Source organism: Selaginella moellendorffii, unplaced genomic scaffold, assembly GCF_000143415.4.
Source record: "Selaginella moellendorffii unplaced genomic scaffold, v1.0 SELMOscaffold_1, whole genome shotgun sequence".
NCBI classification, from domain to species: Eukaryota; Viridiplantae; Streptophyta; class Lycopodiopsida; order Selaginellales; family Selaginellaceae; genus Selaginella; species Selaginella moellendorffii.
In genome coordinates, this window is record NW_003314262.1 from 1,567,968 (window position 1) to 1,578,003 (window position 10,036).

Consider the following 10,036-nt stretch of genomic DNA (forward strand, 5'->3'; position numbering starts at 1 on the left):
TTGTATGGAAGCTTTAATTTTTGATATTGTAAATCATATCATCTAGAGTTTTGTTCACTACAAAAGTAACATATGTGTAATTAAGAAAAATAAAGCATATGATAAAAGTAACAATGCAAATGGTCATGGCCATGATATTTGCTGTTGGGCGTGTGATGAAGTTGGTCATACTTATCAGCATTGTCGGCATTTTCTGGATTGGCGACCTCCATTTCCTGGGTGGAGACCTTGGTGTCAGCAACGTCTCGTTGGTGCTGCTATAGTGGAAGGTTTGGACACCGAGGTGCATCTGAGAAACGAGGAGTCGCACGAGTAACGGAGGGACCTTGCGCAAATAAGTCAGTGCCCCCTCCCACTTTCTTTCGAGAGTATCATCAAGGGGTTCACTCGGCACTAGTTCATCGAGTATTTACTTTCCAAGCTCATTCTTATAACAAGAGGTCTCCTATTCTTCTCTCCGTGTTGGTTGATATAGGTTCGAGTTTATCTTCTATTGCTCAACTTGTTGCCACACGTAGAGATTGTGCATGTGCAGCAATTGAAATGCTTCATACAAAGGGATTAGAAGCAATTAATACCACCTACAGATCCACCAATGCCTCCTCCTGATGTTCCTCTAGATCCTGGCCCATCTACAAGAGAACCTTGGTGGTCTTCTATTGTTCTGAGATGAGGGGATGATGTGAGGGCTAAGTGTATGGCTACAATGCTGTATATTAATATTAATGTAGTGGGATTTTGGTAGCTGTCAAATTAGTTTCAATCACTCCTGTATATGCACATTTTTTGTATTCCCTTTCCATATTCCAAGCACTCACAATGACTATATCATTGATCTTATTTTATCTTATCATTATTATTATATGTGAATTTATGGTTCTTTATTTTATATATTTTATGACAATATAAATAGCACCTATCACTGTTTAAGTTATTGGAGATATGATATTACTTTTTCCCATTTATATAGAAAGGATGCATTCTCATCAATATTTTGTACATGTTTTGGATTTGTTACAAAAACTTTAAAGAGTATAAATAAGGCACATTACATTACCATATTAAGTATGTTGTACTATATTAATCTATGAATGGATGAATCCTCATCCATAAATTTATTTTGTGTTGTATTAGAACCTAAACTATAGGCATGTGTTTTAAAGTATTCACACTTACGAATAAAACTCAACTTGTACTAAGAATCCAATTTGTCATAGAAGAATTTTCATTATTGGTATAACATAACACTTAAGATTTGAAAAACTAATGACACTATTGACAATCAAATTGAATATCTTGGATCCACAGGCCATAGCAGAATGTCATTAGTGACATTATTACTAACAATTAAACCTCATGTGCTGAAAACTTTCCTTAAATATATGTGCATGCATGTGTTAGACATCATATTATGAAGTGTTCTTCATGCAATGCTATTTAAGATTGTCTAATTTGATATTCAACAGAGTTTAATCCAACCCATGTCTTAGAAAGAGGAAATGAACACACAATGTTTGTAATCTGACTATGTATGTGGCATCTAGAGGGGAGTGACTGCTACATAGGTGTTGCTGGCTAAGGTGACGTTGCTGATGTGGTGGTACTTTGGGATCGGCTGATGTGGCAAATTTGCTGATGTGGCAGTACTTCTTGAGGAGGAGGGTTGTTGCAAGGTTGAAGGCAAGGGAGATGAGTTCTTCAGAGGTTGTGAACATGGCGTGTATCTTCTACTGGCAAAGGGTGCTTCCTTGATAAGCTTTGCTGCTGTGAGCGCATGCCTCAATGAAGAGAGTATTCCTTTTAAATTATTGTTTAAACTGTTTTGATAACTATAAAGTTACATGTGAATCAACCTTCACAACTTTCAAAGACTCACTGGGATGGCATGGATCAGTAAGCTCTAGCTGTGTCTCGGGGATCTTTTGTATCCACTGGAGTTCCTATTCACCCGCTTTCTACCCTGGAAAATCCTCGAGCGTGTTAGGCAATCAAACCACAATCGATCAGTACCTCGCTGGTAAATGGTTGTGAAGGAGTGGAAGACGACGATGGTTGGAAAGTATAACTCGAGGACGACGGGTCTTCGTACAGGCCACTCTTGAGAAACGAGGAAGAGGAAGAAGGGACACCGCTGCCAACGTCTAAGCCTTTGCCCATAGCTGCAAGCTTTGTGTCCTTCTTCCTCAGCTCCGCCTTGAGTTCGTCGATGTGTTCTTCAAGCTCTCGAACAAGCTGGAAGTTGCAAACAAACAGAGACATCGAATGAGAACTTATGAACTTTCGCCATACCTCTCTGTTTCCAGCCGCGTGACTGAGAACATCGATGTTCCTGTCGACTTCTTCTCTCATCAGTTGGATCGCCTCGTCTCGAGCCTCAACGCCCTTTCGAAGGATGTCTACTTCAGCTGTTACTTCGTCCATTTCACTTTCTAGTTGACGCAAGGCCTAAAAGAAACATCTCTTAGAGAAATAAAATTGCGTCTAGAGGAAAACCAAAAGCTACCTGTTCGGCACGCACAGCCCGATTGTTCTCGACCAGCTCCTGGCGAAGCTCTTTCACCATGTTTTTCATGCCGTCTAGTTCTTGTGACAGCTCCAGTTCTCTTTGTCTTGAAAGATTTAGATCCTGATATCACTTTCAAGTTGATTATAATGCGCTGGGTGAGGAAAAAGAAACGTTACCTGCTTGATTTGAGCGGCAAGTCTAAGCGCTTCGGTGCTTTGCACCGCTTCCTCTTTGATATCATTCAAAACCAAGTCTCTAGATTTTACTTCGTCGTCGAGTGCATTAACCTGACTTGTCAGCTGCTCTATCCTTTTCTCTGCTATCAGCAGCGCCTGGGTACAAGCTCAAAGAAATTAGATAATTCTTCTGTGAGATTATTTTCTTCTTACCTCACGCGTTTTGGCTGCAGAAACCAATATGTTTGAGTTTCTCCTAGACTCTTCACGCATGGCTGATATGAGCTCTTCCTTTCCATCCAGAAGGCTCTGCAATCAAGCAAAAGTATAAAAGGAGGAGCTGCCGGTCTATATAACGAACCTTTAAAGACGTGACTTCCGTAGTCAGCGAAACCACTTTCTTTTCTGCAGCCGATAAATCCTCTTTTTGGGACGAAGTCGATCTTATGACCGCCGCTATTGTTTCCTTTTCGTGCTTCAGAGCATCTTCAAGGCGCTTAATGCGCTCCTCCAGTTCACACTTTTGCTGTTCAGCAGCTGAAAGAGACTGTCTCAACAGACCATAAGTAAAGCATTTGCTTTAACGAGAGATTGCATACCTTAGACACGCTCTCGAGTTCAGCTCTTGTGTTGGAAAGCTCCTTTTGTAACGCAACAAGCTGCTCATCTTTGGCAAGAAGGTCTACAGCTTGTTTCTCTGTCAATGTTTTCAGATTCTGAATGAGCATTTGCGCCTTGACCAATTCCTGCACAGCTGAAAATGTAAGTTTAATGACACATGCGCTACTCAGTGAATTCTACAGAGAGCATACTTGAACTGAAAGCTGAAGTGCCTCTGACGAATGCTGGCTTTCTAGCTGTAGGACAGATACAGCATTTTTCCAACCAGAAACAAGTTCATTCAAGTGGCCAACTTTGTCCAATAAACTCGCCACTCTTTCCTCTACGATGAGAAGGTCCTGCACCTCATATTTCCAGTCAACCACACGAAAGAAACGCCAGAGGTAGAAGAATACCTGTTGAGATTTTTCTTCAGCATCATTGAGCTGATTATCACTGCTTAATTTGTCGACCGCATCATCTAGAATCACATCGACTTCATGAATGACTTTTGGAGTTGAATCCTGGAGCGCTTTTAAATGCTGAACCATGTAAATTTCAGATAGTAAATTTGAAAAGCAAAGAAAATGAAACAAAACCTCATGCGCTGTTCTTATTTCCATCAGTGCCAGCTGAAGTTCATGATCCTTCTCACTAAGCTCTTGTTCCAGCCGTGCATTCAACTCTCTCAACTCATCTCTTGCATCGTCATCTTCCTGGAAATTAATTAAGACGCTTCTAAGTGTATAAACGCCTACTAACGCTACTTACATCAAGAGAAGAGGGTGGAAGATTTGCGAAAGCCTGCAACAGAAAGAAAAGAGAATCAAGCATCAGAGGAAGCAAACTGTCAAAACTTTAGATTGTCTCACTCACCTTGGAGCGTCTCTTGAAATTGTTCTCAAGGTCAGTTAGATTAGCTGACACAACGCTAAACAATCTCTTTGCACGCTCATAAGCCATGGTGGCCAACGCTATGGCGGATCTCTCCGCCACCGACGTACACCTCGAGAGAAGCTCGGAATCTCCATAGGATTTATAAACTCTCACGCTGGTAGTAGCAGAATCCGGCAAAGTCCTACCAAAAATTCGTGTCACCAAGAGAAAAAACCAAAGAGAAAAAGAAATGGAGCAAAAGAACTCACCTTGTCGCAATTCCACTACAGTCAATCACGCCCGGTGTCTCGGATGATCCGTGATCTTCTTCTAGCCGCGGAGGATCATCTCTGCTGCTCTCGAAGGGAATGGCAATCGTCCCAACGATCCCTGGCTCCTCCACAAACTGCTGCTCAACTTCCTCGCCAGTAGCAACTACCCTAGCGATGCGATGGCGAGGAATTCTGCGGGGAGAAACTCGCTGGTGACCACGATGGAATTCCAATGGCCTGGAAACCGCAAAGCTGCTGCTCCTTGCCTGGGACTGGCACGAATTCAAGCTCCAGCACGAATGCCACGGGCAAAGAGAATTCCCACACCACAATTGCATGCTACAAGCCATTCTTCGATGGCCGCATTTGCCCTGCTGCTGCTAGCGAGCTTGCCAGGATCTCGCCCCGGAGCGCTCCATTGCCGCGAGCAACCCTAGCGACGACAAGATAATGGATGCCCTAATCCCGCCCAGAGCTCCATAGCTTCCAGAGCTGCGTGGAGAGCATCCAACGTGGTATAAAACACATCCATTTTTATTAGCTTCCACACCTTCCGGCTTTTCCGTTCGTATAACAACTGTTAAGCTTACCTTTTAAAAACGTTCCAGAAGTATTTATATTTGTGATATTTGAATATTTTAGAAAATATATCTAATGGTATAATCTATAAACTTTTATAACCACCTTTTAGTATATTCTAGTTTATTCTACCATCTAATTATAAACTTTCATTTGATCAATTGAATTAATAAATAATAATATTGATGCCCCATGCATATATAGCATACCCCATGACAAAAATATTATGCACATAATCATTTTTCAACTGCTAATATAGCAATTGGAAAAGGATTGTATGTATAATATTTTTACATGCAATTCAAAATTAAAAAAAAAATCCACACATATGTAAATATATAATGCTTTTATATGCAATCATATATTTGTTTTCATAACACATTGCATGAAATAATGTTTAATTCACTTAATAGTAATGTTATTCATGTTGACACTTCAAATTGCCATTGGTATGTCATCCCAAATGTTTTTTGGTATTATAATGGTTTGTTTTTCTTGGGTATGTTGGAAATTGACAATATAAGCCTTTTATTCTTAGATTTTTGTTTATTGGCTTAAGTTTCATGGTTGTTATAGTGATTGTGTTATGATGCATTGGAACGCAATGCTTGCATATAAATAAGTAATTAATTTATGCCCATTTCTCTCTAATTCACATGTATTTTTCAATTTAGATTATTTTTTCTATAGCAAATGAGTTGAGAGTTTTGTGCTAGTATAGAGCGTGGACCATACTTGAGCTCATGAGTTGAAGAGTTGAGCTCCTGAGTTGAGCTCAAGTTTCAATTATAATTTAATATAAACATTATAAACTTTATTATGGCAAACTTAATAATTTCATAACTCTCTACACATTATATAAATAAAAATGTTCTAAATGACACTTCTAGTGCTAGTAATTTTAACTCTCATAATCTTTCTTCCCAAGGTTCAAAGGGTGCAACAAATTGGGTGAAAAAGAATGCTCTCCTACTTATTTTAGAAAATTGCAATTTCATGACTTTCAAGAAATGCCTATATACTATAAGCTACAAATTTTTCCTTTCCAATTTGCCAACTTACCTCGTCTATCTGTCCGACACTGCCTTGGCTTTTGCTAAGTTCCCTCGCCAAGGTTCTCGCTTATGGTACCAACTCCTACTTGGTCCTACTTGGTTTCAGCTACTCACTGCATGAGCAATGGAGTGTTAGCCATCCATCCACGGATTCCCAATCTTTCTCAATCCCCCTCCCCGGGTTAGACTGGACTTAAGGTTCGGCTACACTCCCCGCAAGCACAAGCAGCCAAGCACACCAAACTTCCAGGTTCCTAACATCCCTTGGTACCACAAGACTTGATCATGGGACCCTCTAAATCCCAAGTCTTGAGTGCAACACTTGCTTCGAGACGCCAGGGCAAAACACCGTGGCCTAGCGGCCTGGTATGTGTACCTCTACCCCCCCACTTCCATCCCGAAGAAAGGCCCAAGCCCTTAGGAAGGGCGAGGACCAATGAGCCGCATGGTACTCAAGTGGGGCACCACTCCACATGAGTCGGGAGCACCACAATTGATTTCCCTTTCGGGAGTGGGAGCTGCTCTTGAGCACTTCCTTGGATGGCCCCTCCGGCACCAACCAAGTCCATACTCACTCCCACCCAAGGCCCCTCGATCCTAGTCTCAACCTCAAGTCGGTTTGGAAGCCCCACTGGAGAGTCCCTTCAAAACTGGTTCCTGGACCTCACTATCCGTACTATACTTTTGGACCCCTGCAGCCCCCCCCCCCCCCCCTTGGGAGACACACGCTTTGGGCTTTTCTCGGACTCCGTCTCGAACTCGGTCTCGAACTCGGTCCCCGAGTCGGCCTCGGACTCGATTTCAGACTCTATCTCGAACTCGGTCTCCAAGTCAGTCTTAGACTTGATCTTAGACTTGGTCCCATCCGATGAACTCTTTGTCATTTTGGTCATGCTTTTGGGGTTCCTTTAGCCTACGACACCTCGGCGAGTTGGTTCCTTACAACTCCACCACCCATAGAAGAAGTCCGATGCCCACATTGAACGTCTCTCTTTTGATCCTACAACTTGTTGACCATGTCTCCAGGGGCATCCCCCCACTTAGTGGTGTGCCTAAGTTAGCCTCCCCGGCCAAGAGCCCATGACAACGGAATATAGGTGTCCCTATACTCCTCACCTCACCACGCCTTAGTATGGGGTCGGGACTTGAACCCAGCCTTGCTTTACCAGGGGGTTGGGACTCGAACCCAACCTCTATAGAATACGTCTACGGATTCGACATCCCCACAGGGAGTCGGGCGTAGCTCCCTATGCCTGGTCGACCTAGCTAACCCATGCTAATTAGCTTACCTTCGGCGCGCCTTCGGGTCCCAACATATGCCATCGCTCAACTTCACAAATTGATACTTTAATTGAACTTTGCATAAGTACATAGAGTTCTGCCTTGCAGAAATTCCTCCACTAGATCTCGCGCGTTCGTTAGGTTCTCCTTTGGTTCCCATGTTGCTTCGCAGTGTGGAAATCCTTTCCACTTCACATAGAACTCTCTCACCTCGCGTCCTTGTCGCTTGCTCTTGCGCGCATTAAGGATGGCCTCGACTTCGTATTCCTCTTCCCTTTGAATAACCTCAGGTAAAGGTCTTACTTGGTCCTTGCGAAGCGGATCCTCAAAATACGGCTTGAGTAAGTTCACGTGGAACACGGGATGCATCTTCCCCATCTCTCGAGGAAGTCGGAGTCGGTAAGCCACTTTACCGATTCGAGCCTCAATCTCGTAAGGCCCCGTGAACCTGCTTAAGGAACTCAAGATCAATTCATTTATAGGAATACATGCATTTTTACCTTTAGGTCAACTTCCGGCTGATCCCACTTGGTAGCCTGAGGTTCTTGGTGTTCAGCCACACCTTCTCCCCAGCTTAGAACTCTACATCCCGGTGCTTCTGGTTCGCGTACTTAGTTTGCCTTTGTTGAGCTCGTTCCAAGGAATCCCTCACTAGATTCCAAATGTTGAGTCTTTCCGCTGTGAATGCCTCCACTGCAGGTAACTCTCGTGATACTCGGCCACGCCGAGTTCCACAGGACCTTCAATAGCTCGCCCATTGATGACTTCTCATGGACTCACCCCGATACTCGAATGTGGTGAGTTGTTATAACACATTTCCGCAAGTCCCAAATGACTTACCCAATCGGTTTGGTCTCCTGAGACATAGCATCGCAAATAATCCTCCAGCTGCCTATTCACCCTTTCCGTTTGTCCGTCTATCAAGAAGTGTTAGTGCCACCAAACTTGACTTAATACCCCATACCTGTCTATGGGTGATAGGCTGTGCTGAATTTCAACTTGGTGCGATACTGTTCCAAGAGAGTCCTCCAGAACCTACTAGTGAAGATCTTATCTCGATTTGAGATGATCTCTTCCGGCCTTCCCCGTACTCGAACCACTTGTTCGAAGAACAGCTTCGCCACACCTTCCGCATCCACTTCTGTTGTGGTGGGTATGAAATGTGCCATTTTCAAAAATCGGTCCACCACCACGAATATCGCATCAAACCCCTCGCTTGGGGGAAGTCCTGTGATGAAGTCCATCGTAAGACATTTTCACGGACGATTTGGAATTGGGATGCTTTGCAACAAGCCCCCACTAGCCTTAGTCACGGCTTTGACCTGCTGATATGTTGGACATGTCTTTACATAGTCTTGGACATCTTTAGCCATATCTGGCCAATGGTACTTCCTCTTGAGTAAGCCCATTGTCTTGGGCACTCCGCCGTGTCTCGCAAGAGGTCCGTCATGACACTCTTCTAAGGCTACCTTCCTTAATTCCCCTTCTAGAACATACACCTTCGTTTGCTTGTAATAGATGAGTCCGTTGCATTCTGCATAGCCCGTTTTCTCTTCCGTTGGCAGCTCACTTCTTTGGTAAGCTTCCCGTGCCTCCAGATTCCTTAGCAACACTTCTTGTGCTAGACCATCGTTCTCATATGCTGTCCGCACATCATCCCAGAAGGTTGCTGTTGCACTGGATATTGCCAACCTCAAGCTTGCTTTTCGACTTAGTGCATCCGCCACGATGTTGCTCTTCCCAGGCTTGTACAGAATTTCGCAATCAAACTCGGCCAAGGCATTGGCCCACCGACCTTGTTTCCCTCTTAGGTCGGGCTGTGACAAGAAGTGTTTCGTTGCCACATTATCCGTGTAAACCTTGAAGTGTCTCCCAAGGTAGTGTTGCCACTCCTTGAGCGCTTTGACCACCGCAAACAATTCCTTCTCGTGGGCAGGCCACTTCCATTGAGCCGTGTCCAACTTCTTCGAGAAGAACGCTACTAGATGGTTGTCTTGCTTCAAAATTGCGCCCAACGCAAAGTCCGAAGCATCCGTTTCTACCTCAAAGTCCTTACCAAAGTCTGGTAATGCCAACACGGGAGCCTTTCTCAACTTCCCTTTGAGGTGGACGAATGCCGCCTCGCATTCCGCTGTCTATACCATCTTCCCTTTTCCTGTTTGGTCCGTTAAGGGCAAGGCTACTCTCGAATAGTGTCTGATAAACTTTCGGTAGTAGTTGTATAGCCCCAAGAACGCCCTCAACTCATGTACATTCGATGGTCGCTCCCATTCCTGGATCGCTTGGACCTTCTCCGGGTCCACCTTGAGCCCGTCCTGGCCCACCACATGCCCAAGAAACTTTACCTCTTGTTGAGCGAAGTCACATTTGCTCTCTTTAGCATACAGTTTGTGTTCCCTTAGTTTCTCAAACACCTTCGCCAAGTGTTCGGCATGCTCCTTTAGTGTCTTGCTATAGATCAGGATGTCGTCGATATAGACAACCACGAAGTGATCTAGATAGGGTACAAAGATGTGGTTCATCAACGCCGAAAACGTTGCCGGTGCATTGCACAGCCCGAAGGGCATCACCAGAAACTCAAAGCTCCCATACCTCGTTCGACAGGTTGTCTTCTCGACATCTTCCTCAGCTACCCTGATCTGGTAGTATCTTGACCTTAGGTCAATCCTCGAGAATTATTTTGCCTTTCCC

General features: G+C 44.0%; 1 protein-coding gene across 1 annotated transcript; it reads right to left on the bottom strand.

Moving 5' to 3' along the window:
- Positions 1 to 1,781: 1,781 nt before the first annotated feature.
- LOC112350159 (nucleoporin nup211-like) lies at positions 1,782 to 4,971 on the bottom strand. Its single transcript, XM_024685884.1, has 14 exons — positions 4,428 to 4,971; positions 4,159 to 4,360; positions 4,054 to 4,086; positions 3,882 to 3,998; positions 3,699 to 3,824; positions 3,495 to 3,641; positions 3,282 to 3,428; positions 3,044 to 3,229; positions 2,896 to 2,991; positions 2,683 to 2,838; positions 2,504 to 2,626; positions 2,290 to 2,445; positions 2,011 to 2,232; positions 1,782 to 1,960 (listed from the first exon to the last, which is right to left on the bottom strand). The coding sequence occupies exons 1-14, from the start codon at positions 4,778 to 4,780 to the stop codon at positions 1,901 to 1,903; spliced, it is 2,124 nt and encodes a 707-aa protein (XP_024541652.1). The 5' UTR covers positions 4,781 to 4,971; the 3' UTR covers positions 1,782 to 1,900.
- Between the last annotated feature and the right edge of the window lie 5,065 nt (positions 4,972 to 10,036).

Coding starts and splice junctions, on each gene's coding strand:
- LOC112350159 (XM_024685884.1), bottom strand. CDS start 4,780: ATGGCTTGTAGCATGCAATTGTGGTGTGGGAATTCTCTTTGCCCGTGG. Junction 3,230..3,281: donor AACTCGAGAGCGTGTCTAAG/GTATGCAATCTC, acceptor CTGTTGAGACAG/TCTCTTTCAGCTGCTGAACA. Junction 2,992..3,043: donor CGGAAGTCACGTCTTTAAAG/GTTCGTTATATA, acceptor GCTTGATTGCAG/AGCCTTCTGGATGGAAAGGA.